Source organism: Petaurus breviceps, unplaced genomic scaffold, assembly GCF_028583685.1.
Source record: "Petaurus breviceps papuanus isolate PSGF00001 unplaced genomic scaffold, PetGlider_PUasm1.0 558, whole genome shotgun sequence".
NCBI classification, from domain to species: domain Eukaryota; kingdom Metazoa; phylum Chordata; class Mammalia; order Diprotodontia; family Petauridae; genus Petaurus; species Petaurus breviceps.
In genome coordinates this window covers 2,444,587-2,459,358 of record NW_027186376.1, presented here as the reverse complement: position 1 = coordinate 2,459,358, position 14,772 = coordinate 2,444,587, and the positions used below count along the sequence as shown (strand labels likewise).

Below are 14,772 nucleotides of genomic sequence, written 5' to 3'. Positions count from 1 at the left end.
ACTCTAGACATACAACTATTATGCTACCTTTATCAGTAACAGTATTAGTTATGTATAATAATATAGTATTATGATATGTTATGATATATGCTAAATGAGTATTATTTGCATTTGATGTACATACTTATATAAAGAATGACTTCTACAAATACCACTAGGGCTAATAGAGTATGGTCCTTTGACAATAATAATAATATAATAACAGGCACAATAAGGAAGGAATGCTTTTCCTCTCTCTGAAATCTTGAATTATGACAAACAAGACAAAGGCAAAATAGAAAGAAAAACATTAATTCAACACAAAACTATATACATATGGTTCAGGTGAGAAGCCAAACTCTCTGGTTTTTTATGGATTTGATGAAGATATGCTGCTGGCTGTTGACAATGTTAACTTGATTCTGAAGATACTAAGGTGTGGACGGTGTTTTTGTGGGCGATGAGCAGGATCCTTGACTATCAAAACTGGTAGCTCGACCAGGTAACTGAAAGATAGAAAATTCAAATAGCATGACAAAATTCAGAAATACGGTTATCTAGATTTTGTTATTGTTTAATATTGGTTTTTCACCTCAAATGTGATATTTGATAGATAGTACAACATAATTAATATGGTCCTCTAGGAACTTGTCATTTGAAGTGGATTTAGATAATATATATCATAAAATAGAATACACAAATAACAACATATAATTAGACAAGTATTTCTATTTTTGGATTAGTCTCATATTGGATAAACAGCCTTTTATTAAGAGTAGTTACTATGGAAAGAAAATTGCTCAGTATGAAGTTTGACAGGAAAAAAGTGACTTCCTGATTCAGGCATGAAGTGGGTGTTAAGGAGAATATTTTATATGAGGAAAACCCTCAAAATTAGACAGAAAAGTTGCTAACTAATTGATTGCATCGATTTCTATATTACCTGTAGATAGTCACTTCTGAGTTAGAAATTTTTGTCCTTGGCCATAACGTTGTTACAATTACTAAAAATGAAAACTTATTCTAAGTACAAATAAAATGAAAAATTTTTCAAGATCCCTTAAGCCATCTCTGAGAAAGGAAAAATATAACCTGCAGAACTATTTTATTTTATTATTTTATTCCTCTGCCAATCCCTCATTGAGCCATCCTATAAGATAAATAGTACTTTTGGAGAGGAAAAAAATAAGAAAAACTGGTTAATACACTAAAAAATTCCACAAAATATGTGCAACGCATATTAGCTCCACAAAGAACTAACGTGGGGGCATCTTCTCTTAACTTTTCAGTTATGTCCCACTTGATTTTTGTGATTTTGTTATATTTCCTTTTGAATTTTTTGATGTGTCATTCTTTCCATTTACATTGTTGTAGTTCCTGTGTATCTTGTTTTCTTGGCTCTACTTACTTCACTCTACATAAGTTCATATGGATATTTCCATGCTTCTCTGTATTCATCATAAAAATAATTTTTAATAGTACAGTTTTATTACATTCATGTATTACAATTTATTTATACTTTCCCCATTTAATGGGCATACACTTTGTTTCTAATTCTTAGCTTTCACCAAAAGTGCAACTATAAATATTTTGGAGTATATGGGGAATTTTTTCTTATTGATTATTTCATTGGAATATAAGTTCAGTGTCAGATCTCAAACTATACTACAAAGCAGTAACTATCAAACCAATTAACTAACAGATAAGAAATAGAATGTTTGACCAGTAGAATAGATTAGGTATATAACATGCAGTAGAAAATGACCACAATAACCTGGTGTTTGATAAACCCAATGATCCAAGCTACTGGGGGTAGAACTCAGTTTTCAACAAAAATTGCTAACTAAAGTAGAAAGCCTTCTGATAGAAACTAGGCATGGATCACCAACACAACATATACCAAGATAAAGTCAAAATGGGTATATGATTTAGGCATAAAGGATAATATCATAAGCAAATTAGAAGAGAATGGAAAAATTGTCTGTCAGATCTATAGATAAAAGAAGACTTCATGATCACACAAGAGGTAGAGAGAATTATGGGGATCAAAATGGCTAATTTTCATTAAATAAATTTAAAATATTTTGCACTAACAAACCAAAGTGGCGAAAATTAGAATGAAAGGACAATAGAGGGGAAAGCGTTTACAGGAAGTTTCTTTCACAAAGGTATCATTTGTCATATAATTAGGGAATTGAACTACATTTATATGAATTAAAAGCTACTCACTAATTCAGCATCAGTTTATATAAGTCTCTCCAGATTATTATGAAGTCCCTCTGCTCCTCATTTCTTATAGCACAATAGGATTCCATTACATTCATGTACCACAACTTGTTTAACCTTTTCCCAATTGATGGGCATCCCTTTAATTTCCAATTCTTTGCCACCACAAAAAGAGCTGCTATAAATACTTTTGTACATATGGGTCCTCCTCCCACTTCTCTGATCACTTTGGGATACAACCCTAGAAGTGGCATTGCTGGGTCAAAGGTATGCACTTATTTATAGCCCTTTGGGCATAGCTCCAGATTGCTCTCCATAATCGTTGAATCAGCTCACAACTCTACCAACAATGTATTAATGTTCCAATTTTTCCACATCCTCTTCAGCATTTGTCATTTTGCTGTTTTGTCATCTTAGCCAATCTGACCAGTGAGATGTGGTACCTCAGAGTTGTTTTGATTTGTATTTCTCTAATCAATAGTGATTTAGAGCATTTTTTCATATGCTTATAGATATCTTCAATTTCTTCCTCTGAAAACTGCCTGTTCATATCCTTTGACCATTTATCAATCGGGGAATGACTTGTATTCTTATATAGTCTCAGTTCTCTGTAGTATTGTGTCCCAAATTCCTGGGGTTTTGTGCAGCTGTTGTCAGAGGTTATTCTGGGCATCTGCCTGAGAACTGTGAGGAGGACTCCCTCTCCGCAGCCTCAATAAGCTTTGCCACATTTGCACTCCTCACCCCAGGACCGCCACCCAAGACTGTGACACAGATCCAAGCAGGGCAAAGCAAAAGAATCCCAACTCAGCACCAGCAAAGAGATTCCTGCAATTGCCCTTTGGACAATCGCTTGGTCCCCCACTGATCTGTAAACCTGGGGCTCAGGAGGCAGCCACCACAGCAGCCACTGCAGCCACTCCCACCTCTGTCCCTGGTGGCAGAGGCCGGATCACACTCTTCTCTCACCCAGTTCCAACAGAGTTCCCCACTGACCTTTTACTTTCTCTTTGGCATTTATGGGTTTAGAAGTCTGGACACCGCCACAGTTGCCAGTGAATCAGTCCTTTGAAGTTTGCTCCAGTCAGTCTGTGTCACTGGTCTGGGCCAGTACGGCATACGTGGGACTGTGCTCCACACCAAGCCTATTGCGATAGACCCTTCCTGTTGGCCTGCTGGGCTGCCTTCAGTGAAAGATTTGTTTCTCTCTGTCACTTTGTGAGTTCTGTAGCTCTAAAATTTGTTTAGTCATATTTTACAGGGATTGGAGGTGGTTCGATTGGGAGATCAGCCAAGTTCCTGCTTTTATTTCACCATCTTGCCTCTACCCCCCTATTTCCTGGCTTTTAAAGTGGTGCTCTGCTTCTGGGGCATAGGCAGCTGTCCCACACTTCTTGTGCTGGGAGCTAGGGGTGTGGTCACTGACTTTGTGTACTGTGGCCTCTAGTTCTGTCAGTTAAAAGCTATTTAATGTTGCAGCTCACCTGGTGCTGAGCTGGAGGTGGCTGGTGTGTGCCAAGTCCAAGGCCATGGAAGGTCTTTCTGAGTTCCCCAGGGTTACACTGAAGCTCGAAGTATGAGGTGTGGGGGAGGGTTGATCCAGCCACTAAAGGTCTCCACCTCTCCGAGGTCTTCACTAGAGCCCAGGCTCAGCCACTGGTGGATGTCCGTCCACACTGGTGTCTACTGATTTCCCTGGCTGTGCAAAGACACACCTGGAGTTCTGGTGTTGGTGCCTGCTGGCTCTACCCCTCTTGAGCTCAGTACCTGTGACTGGTCGCCTAGGTGGGGCTTATTGGACACCTCCCATTCTGCAGTGTTCCCCTTCAGGCACAACAAGAGGGACCCTTCCCATCAATCTGCCTAGCCTCCCTACCTAAAATACCCCTTCTCCTGGTTCCACTATTTCAAGATTTTTCCTGGGACAATATTCTCTGGGTTTTTCAAGGCCAACAAGGCAGGGATGAGAGCATTTAAGGTTTTCTCTGCCATCTTGGCTCCCAGAAGTTCCCTTCTACTCCTTTAAAGTGGGGTGGGTGATGAGAGAAGAAGGGAAAGAATCTGGAAATCAAAGTTTTAAAATCAAATGTTTATACACACACACACACACACATATATTTACATGCAACTGGGAAATAAGATATACAGGCACTGGGGTATAGTAATCCTTCTTGCCCTACTAGAAAGTCAGATGGGGGAGGATATAAGAGAAAGCAGATCGGAGGAAGGGGTATTCAGTACAATTATTATTTTGGGGTGGGGGTAGGGGAAAGATAGGGAGAAAATTTGTAACTCCAAATCTTGTGGAAATGAATATTGAAAACTAAAAATAAACAAATTAAACAAGTGAAAAAATTCTCCTCCTCTAGCTTTGTAAGGAATTACTGATAGGCTTGTGCTCAATCCATACTTTTCTTTGATGCTCTGCTTATAGATATTTCCAAGTCAAGGTTTTTTCCTGAGTTTGTGCATTAAATTTCTTTGTCACCACAATAGCTTTTTAATGGTCTTTGTTGTTGTTTGCTCATTTTTCAGCCTGTTTCTTATATTTGGACTTTATGTATTGTTAGGGCACTGCTTACCCCAGGAGGTGTGGGGGGATGATTGATCTCATCTTCTGTCTTTTATGTCCTTCTGCTGCTTTCACAGGTCGTTCTGGGGATCTATAAGGATATGGTGCTTCCAAAGTAGTGTGATCTTATGGTCGGAGCTTTGGTCCTTACACAGGTAGAAATTATGACCCCAAAACTGACCAAGTTGCTAAATGATTCCCTTTCCTGCTCCTACTGCTACTACAGGAGGTCCCAGGTATTCTCTTCCATTAACATCTAGTCCCTTGGTGCTGGCCTGCTCCTTACCACAGCCACCAAATTTCAGTGCCACTGCTGTTGCTTCACCAAGCTCCTAGCCAGTCCCCTCCCCAGTGTACACAGGTCTATTTTCCTAAATTACTCTTGGATGAAAGACATATTCACTGTGACTTTTTCTTGGCTTTGCTGATCAGAATTCATTTTGGCACATTTTTTAATGTTGTGAAAAAGGTTTTGGGGAAGCTGAAGTGAAGCTGTTGACCTCTCTCCCATCTTGATTCTACTCCTTGGAATTAAAGTTTCTAAGGTGCCTATTTTGAGTTCTCTTTTCTAAACATTTACAGGTTTTTGCCTTATTGTAGATCTTGCTCCCCTCCTATTCTGTGAGATTGTGTTTGACTATTAAAAGTATATCTATGTCCTGAAGGAGACAGACAGGATAGTATTATTGCCCCATGGTAGAAATTAACCTCTTTCCATGATCATTCAGATTATTACTATTCCTTGCCCTCCCAGTGATCATTTAAAAAATTGCCATGAAATTCCTTCTCTGGGGGGTGGAGACAAGATGGCAGAGTAAAAGCAGTTACTTGCTTGAGCTCCCACTCCAACCACATCAAATACCTGTAAAAATGACTCTAAACAAACTTTAGAGCTACAGAACCCACAGAGTAACAGAGAGAAACAAATCTGCTGAAGGCAGCCTGGCAGGCTGACAGGAAGGGTCTATCGCACTGAGCTGGGAGTGGAATGCAGTCCTGCATGAGCCACGCTGGCCCAGACAACGGTGGCCCAGATGCACAGCACAGACCAGAAGGAGCAGACTTCAGGAGAGTGAATCACTGGCAGCTGTGGAGATTTCCAGATTTCTCAACCCAGAAATGCCAAAAAGAAAGTGAAAGGTCAGTGGAGACCTCTGTTGGAACTGGGTGAGAGAACATGATCCAGCACCTGCCCTCAGGGTGGGGGAGGTGGCAGTGGCTGCAGCTGCTGCTGTGTGGTTGCCTACTGAACTCCACACCTACAGATTACAGAGGGACCAAATGACCATTCAAAGGGTAATTACTCTTGCTTTCACCTGCTTGGATCTGGGTTGCAGTCTTGGATGGTGGTCCTGGGATGAGGAACTCTAGCATGGCAGAACTCATGGCACCCTCTTCATAGCTCTGACAACATTTGTGCAAAACCCCAGAAATTTGGGACACAGAACTCTCCACTCTGGACACAGAGTTCTATTCTGGCAGAGCTCAAAAGTCAAATAATTGGCTGGCAAGATGAGCAAACAGAGGAAGCAAAATCAGACCATAGAATCTTTTTTTTTTTTGAGACAAAGATGATCAAAACATAGAACCAAAAGAAGACAGCAAAGTCAAAACTCCCTCATCAAAAGCCTCGAAGAAAAATGTGAACTAGTTGTAGGACATGGAGGAGCTCAAGAAGGATTTTGAGATTCAAGTAAGAGAAATAGAGGAAAAATTGGAAAGAGAAATGAGAATGATGCAAGAAAATCATAAAAACTGAATCAATAGCCTGCTAAAGGAGACCCACAAAAATACTAAAAAATTAACACCCTAAAAATAGACTAACTCAAAAGCAAAAGAGGCACAAAAAGCCAATGAAGAGAAGAATGCCTTAAAAAGCTAAATTTGCCAGATAGAAAAGGAATTTCAAAAACTCACTGAAGAAAATAATTCCTTCAAAATTAGATTGGAGTAAATGGAAGCTAATGACTTTATGAGAAATCAAGATACTATAAAACAGATCCAAATGAATGAAAAAATAGAAGGCAATGTAAAATATCTCATTGGAAAAACCACTGACCTGGAAAATAGATCCAGGAGAGATCATTTAAAAATTTTTGGACCACCTGAATGGCATAATCAAAAAAAAGAACCTAGAAATCATCTTTCAAGAAATTCTCAAGGAGAATTGTCCTGATATTCTAGAATTAGAGGGCAAAATAGAAATTGAAATAATCCATCAATTGCCTCTTTAAAAAGATCCCAAAAAGAAAACTCCTAGGAATATTATAGCCAAATTCCAGGGTTCCCAGGTCAAGGAAAAAATATTACAAGCAGCCTCAGGAAGAAACAATTTGAGTACTGTGAAAACACAATTAGGATAACACAAGATCTAGCAGCTTCTATATTAAGGGATCAAAGGGTGTGGAATATGATATTCTGGAGATCAAAGGAGCTGGGATTAAAACCAAGAATCACCTACCCAGCAAAACTGGCTATAATGTTTCAGGGGAAAATATGGTCATTCAATGAAATAGAGGACTTTCAAGCACTCTTGTTGAAAAGACCAGAGCTGAACAGAAAATTTGACATTCAAATACAAGAAGCAAGAGAAGCATGAACAGGTAAACAAGAGAGAGAAATTATAAGGAACTTATTAAAACTGAACTATTTACATTCCTACATGGACAGACAACATTTGTAACTCATGAGACTTTTCTCAGTAAAAGGATAGTTGAAGGGATTATATATGTGTATGTATGTATATATACACACATATATGTATAGGTGGGTTTATGTGTGTATATGTAGACATATATGTGTGTACATGTATACATATACAGTAGGCACAGGGTGAGTTGAATATGAAGGGATGATATCTAAAAAATAATATTAAGAGGTGAGAGAGGAAAATATTGGGAGAAGGAGAAAGGGAGAGATAGACTAGGGTAAATCATCTCACATAAAAGAGGCAAGAGGAAGCTGTTACAAAGAAGGGGAAGAGCAGGAAGGTGAAAGAGAATAAGTCAACCTTACTCTCATTGGATCTGGCTTAAAGAGGGAACAACATGTATGCTCAACTGGGTATCTCGCCTTACAGGAAAGTAGGGGGGAAGGGGATAAGAGGGGGACAATAGAAGGGAGGGTAGATTGAGGGAGAGGGTAATTAGAAGCAAACACTTTTGAAAAGGGACAGGGTCAAAGGAGAAAATAGAATAAATGGGGGGGCAGGATAGGAAGGAAGGAAATATAGTCAGTCATTCACAACATGACTACTATGGAAATGTTTTACATAACTACACATGTGTAACCTATATTGAATTGCTTGGGTGAGAGGAGGGGTGAGAATTTGGTTACTCAAGGTTTTAAAAACAAATGTTAACAATTGTATTTACTTGCAGCTGGGAAATAAGATATACAGGCAATGGGGTATATAAATTCATCTTGCTCTACAAGTCATGGGGGAGACATGGGGAGAATTATAAGAGAGGGCAGATTGGGGAAAGGAGTATTCACTATGCTTGCCATCTTGGGCTGGGGGGTTGGGAAGAGACGGGGAGAAAACTTGTAACTCAAAATCTTATGGAAATGAATGTTGAAACCTAAAAAATAAAATAATTAAAAAAGAAATTCCTTCCCTATGTTCATGCTATCCCTAAAAGGTTTCTGGGTGTTGGTTGCTCCAAGAACTCCGATTCCCCTTAACCTGAAGAACAATGTTTTCCATGGAGGTATAACTCTCTTTCAGAGATACTGGTCTTTTTAATTACCATGTCACCACAAAGTAAACCCATTATAAGATACCCATTTCTCACTATAAAATAAGTATATCTTCTCTACCTATGGGGTCATCCTTGAGTCAGACTCCTTATCATGACTGATTCAAAAATTCCCAGGACAGTCAATGTTGCAGGGAATGTGGAAAGACAGGCACACTAACACATTTCTGGTGAGCTGCGAATTGATCCAACCATTCTGCAAAGCAAATGAGAATTCTACTAAATACTAAAATATCCATATCTTTTATTTCAGAGAACCCATTTTTAAGCATATGCACTAAAAAGGTCAACTATGGAAAATAAATTTCCTTACACACAAAAATGTTTCTATCAGTGCTTTTTGTACCATCTAATAACTGTAAACAAAATAGATGCTCCTCTATTAGGGAATATCTAAACCATTTTGGTACATGAAACGTAATGGAGTATTACTGTGATATAAGAGACAATGGGTACAGCCAAGTGGCACAATGGATAGAATGCACACCCTAGAGTCAGGAGGACCTGAGTTCAAATCCAGTCTCAGATACTTACTAGCTGTGTGACCCTGAGCAAATCACTTAACCTTGTTTACCTCAGTTTCTTCCATGATGAAATGAGTGGTACATATCTGTAACACTCGATACAGAAGAGAAATAAAATTTGGTGGATCACTTAAGCTCAGGAGTTCTGAGAGGCAGTAAAACTAAAACCAATTAGTTGTCTGTGCTGTTCTCAGCTCCTGGGATTTTGGAGTGGGGTGGGGCACCAGGCTGCCAAAGGAAGGCTGAACCAGCCCAGGTCACAAATGAAGCAGAATAAAGCTTCTGGGCTAACCAAATATCTTAATTAATAACTTAATATCAAATCTGTCAGTGGCCACTGCACTTTCAGCCATCCAAGTTTAGGGAGATCTAGTCTCAAAACACCAAAACAGCAGTGAATAGGAGGAGTATTCTCAGAGAAGTGTGGAAGAATTATATCAACTGATACAAAGTGAACAAAATGCCAAGAAAACAACACACACAGAGTTTATTACATTGTAAATGAAAATAATAATAAAACAAGAGAAACTTAATGATTTAAAAGACCGAGCTTGGTCTCGCAGGAGGAAAGTGAGAATGCATTGCACCAATTTGCAGAGGCTGAGGACTGTGGACCTGAAACACCTAATAAAATGTCAGACTTAGTAAACACCCTGCTTAGTTTTGCTGAACTTTTGTTTTCTTTTTTAATGACCTGTTATAAAGAATGGTTCTCTGGGTATAAAATAGATGATAAAATAGAATAAAAGTACTAGGAAATGTAGGTGACTTTCAAAAACTAATAAATTTTAAAACAAAAAGTTAAATGGAATGATATAAATATGTGTAAACATAAGTTTTTATTTAAACTCATGACAATTTCTGCAACAATAATTCAACAAAAAGTGCTAACAAATAAAACATAGATAGAAACCTTGAAAGTAAACTTACTTCTAGCAATGGATGCCAATGAGTTATTGGTTTTCTGTGATAGGCTAGCATTTCATTCCAATGATCTCTTCCAAGACCTTCAGCATTCAGTCCTGTCCTACATACTCCTATTACCTCATTGTGTCCTACCCTATGAATAATTAAGATTATGGTCTTATTTTAAAATCTTATTTTAAAAGATAGGTACATTTCCATACATCAGAAAATATGCAAATCAATGAAACTAAAATTTTGCTTTAGTAAGTCTAGTTTATTGTAATTCATTTAATTTAACCCAAATTTAATTAACACCAAATCTTCAAACTTAAGAGATTCCAAAACATAATATATAGTATCAGCTTTGTAATGCCAGACAATCATTTATGTGTAATATAGTATATATGAACCCTTTTACTTGTGCCTGTATTATGTATACTTTCAAAAAAGTATGAATAATACCAGCAAACAACATAGGAATCCTCACAATTATTTAACTGGAAAAGGCACCAATGATCCTAATGATATAAATATAATCTGACTTCCTGACATAGAAACAGTGTTATAATGCAAATTAGTTTCCCGACTAAGAGTTGAATGGCAAGCTTGTTTGTAGAAATGACCACACACACCAACTTTAACAAACTTATTAACTTGTGTGTATGTATATATGTATGTATATCTATATTTATTCCTTGTATGTATATCTGTATGTCTATATTTATCCCTTCCACATGGTGGGGTTAAGGATGTGGTGCCCCCACAATCTGGAAAACCCAGATTGGATTTTTGGCCCTCCCTTTGTACCAGAGAGGAAGTCTGAATTCTTTCTTTTTCTTTTATGGGGTATTTACAGCACCTCACTGTAAAATTAGGTTTAAGCATTTGGTCAAAGGCTCTGTGTCATCTGCTGGCCTTTGCATGTTGTCTGTGACTTCCACAAAACTCCCCCAAAATTCCCATTTAATTTCTCATGCTGATTCTCAATATATGGAAACCATGACAGGGAAAGTCACAACATGAAAGGGATATTTATACATAGTGCATACACACACACACACCTATGTAATACATAATGTAGGTATATGCATGTGTGCATATATGAATACTATATAGAATAAAGCTTTCTATAGGATAAATCAGTCATAGAGGATCATATCTATCTTATGCAATTTTATTTAATACATTAAAGCATCATAGTAAATCTAGGCATTTATATGTGGGAGGGGGGAATTGGGAGAAAAGGAAGGCACGATAAACCAGGAAAACACCATGAACATAGGTCCAGAGGTACCAGACCTCCCTGGGGACAGTAAACAGGCCAGTTTTTCTGGATTGAAGGAGAATTTTTGTAGGAGAATAGTACATTGTATTTATGTTAGATTGTAAAGGACCGAGCTCGAATACTTGGTCAAAAAGTATGTGCTTAATTTGGCAAGTACGGACTAGATATTTGAACACGTATGATATGCAAAATGGCATTAAGGTCAGTTTTGCAGTTTGAAGACTGAATTAAATATAGCCTTACCTCTAGTAATTTACTTTTTGTTTCTTACCATCATAGAGAATTTATGGCAAAAACCTCACTTTACATGTTTTAAAAATGAACTCCAGTGGAAGTAGATGTCCCAACTATAGCTACTAGCCATCTTCTAGCATAATGCTTTTCCCACAAACCAACACTGGAATCACTGCCATCAGTTTTTCAAAGATCTTTAAATGTGTGCATATATGTCTAATATATCACTTTATCTACTCACAGTCGAAAACACTGGGACAATAGAAAATGAACCTAAAAATCTGCTGCTTACACAGGAAGAGATACTTACCTGTCATAATCCATGACAGCAATCATGAGGCTGACCTGGTCCACATTCTCAGGAGGAATATCAAAAATGATGGCCTCATTATAAACTGGGTTTAAAGTATTTTTTTTGGTACTTGTTTTTCTTTTTTTCAATCTTCGACCCTCACACATCAATGACACTTTTACATATGGATCTGAAAGCAAAAAAAAAAAAATTATAAAGCTGTGAGTATAATGAATCCCAGTTAAATTACTATAATAGAAGAATGTTCTTCATGGAATATTTAGACTTTTTTATTCTTACTGCTTATGAGAGACATGGCAGCGCAAATAAAGGGTCAGCCTGAAGCAGGAAGACCTGGGCTCAATTTTGGCCTCTAACACATAATAGTTGCTTACCATGGGTAGTGACCGAACAAAGACAACAACAAAAATGGGTAATATACTTGAGTTTTAGACTTCAGGCAACATTTTACAACTGTAAGTTACAGTTCAGTTACTAGCTGAATTGTTAGAGAGAATTTCATATTGAGTCCTCTATAATGAAGAATGTCTAAGTCAGACAGAAAAAAAATTGTGTGGCAGAACTAATATTAAACATTCAATTACTGAAATCTTAGCAGGTTGAGATAATTTATTTTATTATATTTTTTAACATAAATAACTAATAAGAAATGAATTATCTTAGAGCTAATTTGATCTGGTTAGTTTTGATAAAAAGGAAAGAATATTTGTTTTTATCTTTGTAATGCCAAGCAGATGCAACTTCCCAAGGTTCAAAATACCAGCATGGGTGCTCTCCATTTTATTCAGTTACAAATTAAGAAGAGACAGAATCAAAATATAGCATTTACCAAGTGTAATTCAATAATCTCCAAGTACTACCCTACCCCTAGACATTACATTCATTTAATCAATCACAAAGTCCCTCTTCTAAATACTACTCCACCCCTAGGCTGTACATTCATTTAGTCCATCACAAAGCCCATCTTCTCAAATGGAGATTAGTTTCCAATCATAAGTAAAGTACATTCATTTGTTTAATCATAGAGCACAAAAAATTCAAAAGTTCCTTGCCCTTGGATTACAACTGAATCTACCCCAGAGTTATAACAAGCTTAAGCACAGCATTTAATACCCAAAGAGAGGTCTTTTCTTCATCTTGACAGGAAGCAAGGTCTCAGCAATCTTTGTTCCTGGGGAGACAAAGTTTAGCAATGCCACAAGATACATTGCCAGTGTCTTCATTAATTCATTCTCTGTCTGCAGAACAGTCCTAGTACCCCTCAAAACATTAGCAAAACCCTCTCCCAGGATTTCTGTAAACATACAACAAGAAAATCCTTCTTCAGGGCTTTGGAACCAACAGCAAGGTTCCAGGTTCCTCTGCAACAACAGCACTGTCCTTCACCAGTGGACAGAATTCATTCTCTGTCTGCAGAACAGTCTCAGGAGCTCTGAACCAACAGCAAGGTTCCAAGACCTCTGTAACAGCAGGACTGTCCTTCACCAGTGGACGAAGCTGGCAAAACAACATCAAAACAGACAGACAAAGTACCAGCATAACAGCCATGTCTCCTCAGTCCTTGGCAGCTCTGGGTGGCAGCTCTCAAAAGTCCTAGGCAATTCAAACTGGCCCTCAGCAATCCTCTCCATCTCTCTCTGCCTCCAAGATGCTGCTTCCAAAAAGTTCTTCTGCCTCTCTCTTTTCTTGTGACTTTCTAAATTTGTCACCAGCTCCTCCCAGTTCAGCACTCTCTTTTCATGTCAACAAGTCCATCCCACAAGTGGGATTCACAAGCTCTGGGTTTTAACACAATCAAAACAAAAACCAAGCCAATACAGGGGGATCTTTAAATTCCATTACTATTACAATCTTGCAGCTGCTTTATTTTTTGTCTTTAGAAAATGTTTATTTCTGCAGGAACAGATTTTGTTCCATAGGATGTTTTTTTCTTTGTTTGTTTGTTTTTAGTTTGCAACATTCATTTCCACAAGATTTTGAGTTACAAATTTTCTCCCCATCTTTCCCCACCCACAACCCCAAAACAGTGATCCCACTGAACACCCCCTTCCCTAATCTGCTCTCTTCTATATCCTCCCCCATCTCCCCTCTGACTTTCCAGTAGGGCAAGATGGATCTCCATAACCCAGTGACTGTATATCTTATTTCCCAGTTACATGTAATAATAATAATAATAAAATTTTTAAACATTTGATTTTAAAACTTTGAATTCCAGATTCTTTCCCTTCTTCTCTCATCATCCACCTTTACTGGAAAAATAAACAATTCAATCTAGGTTGTACATGTGTAGTTATGCAAAACATTTCCACAGTGGATATATGGTGAAAGACTGACTATATTTCCCTCTATCCTATCCCATCCCTGACATGTTCTAATTTCTACTTTGACTCTGCCCCTTTTCAAAAGTGTGTGCTTCTAACTACCCTCCCCCCAGTCTTCCTTCCCTTCTATCATCCACCCTCTTTTCCCCTTTGCCCCTACTTTCCTGTGGGGTAAGATACCCAACTGAGTGTGTATGTTGTTCTCTCCTTAAGCCAAACTCAATGAGAGTAAGGTTGACCCATTCCCTTTAACCTTCCTGTTCTTCCCCTCCATTGTAACAGTTTTCCCTTGCCTTTTCTATATGAGATAATTTAGTCTATTCTGTCTTTACTTATCTCCTCTCATTATATTCCTCTCTCACCTCTTAATTTAATTTTTTAGACATCATCCCTTCCTATTCAACTGATCCTGTGCCCTCTGTCTATGTATACCTGTACACACATATGCACACACTCACACATGTATTTATACATACATATACCCTCCTATATAGACATATATGTGTGTGTGTATACACACACATTTATATTTCCTTCAACTATCTTCATACTGAGAAAAGTTTCATAAGTTACAAATATCATTTTTTCATGTAGGCATGTAAATAGTTCAACTTCCTTATAATTTCTTTTCCCTGTTTACTTTCTCATGCTTCT

General features: G+C 37.8%; 1 protein-coding gene across 1 annotated transcript in view; it reads right to left on the bottom strand.

Moving 5' to 3' along the window:
* Nucleotides 1–410: 410 nt before the first annotated feature.
* The window catches only part of SYT10 (synaptotagmin 10), a 90,799-nt gene continuing 76,437 nt past the window's right edge, over nucleotides 411–14,772 (bottom strand). The window contains exons 5-7 of the mRNA XM_069102826.1: nucleotides 11,795–11,966; nucleotides 9,990–10,119; nucleotides 411–485 (exon numbers count right to left, since the gene is read on the bottom strand). Coding sequence (XP_068958927.1) covers nucleotides 411–485; nucleotides 9,990–10,119; nucleotides 11,795–11,966 — 377 coding nt within the window. The remainder of the gene's footprint in view (nucleotides 486–9,989; nucleotides 10,120–11,794; nucleotides 11,967–14,772) is intronic.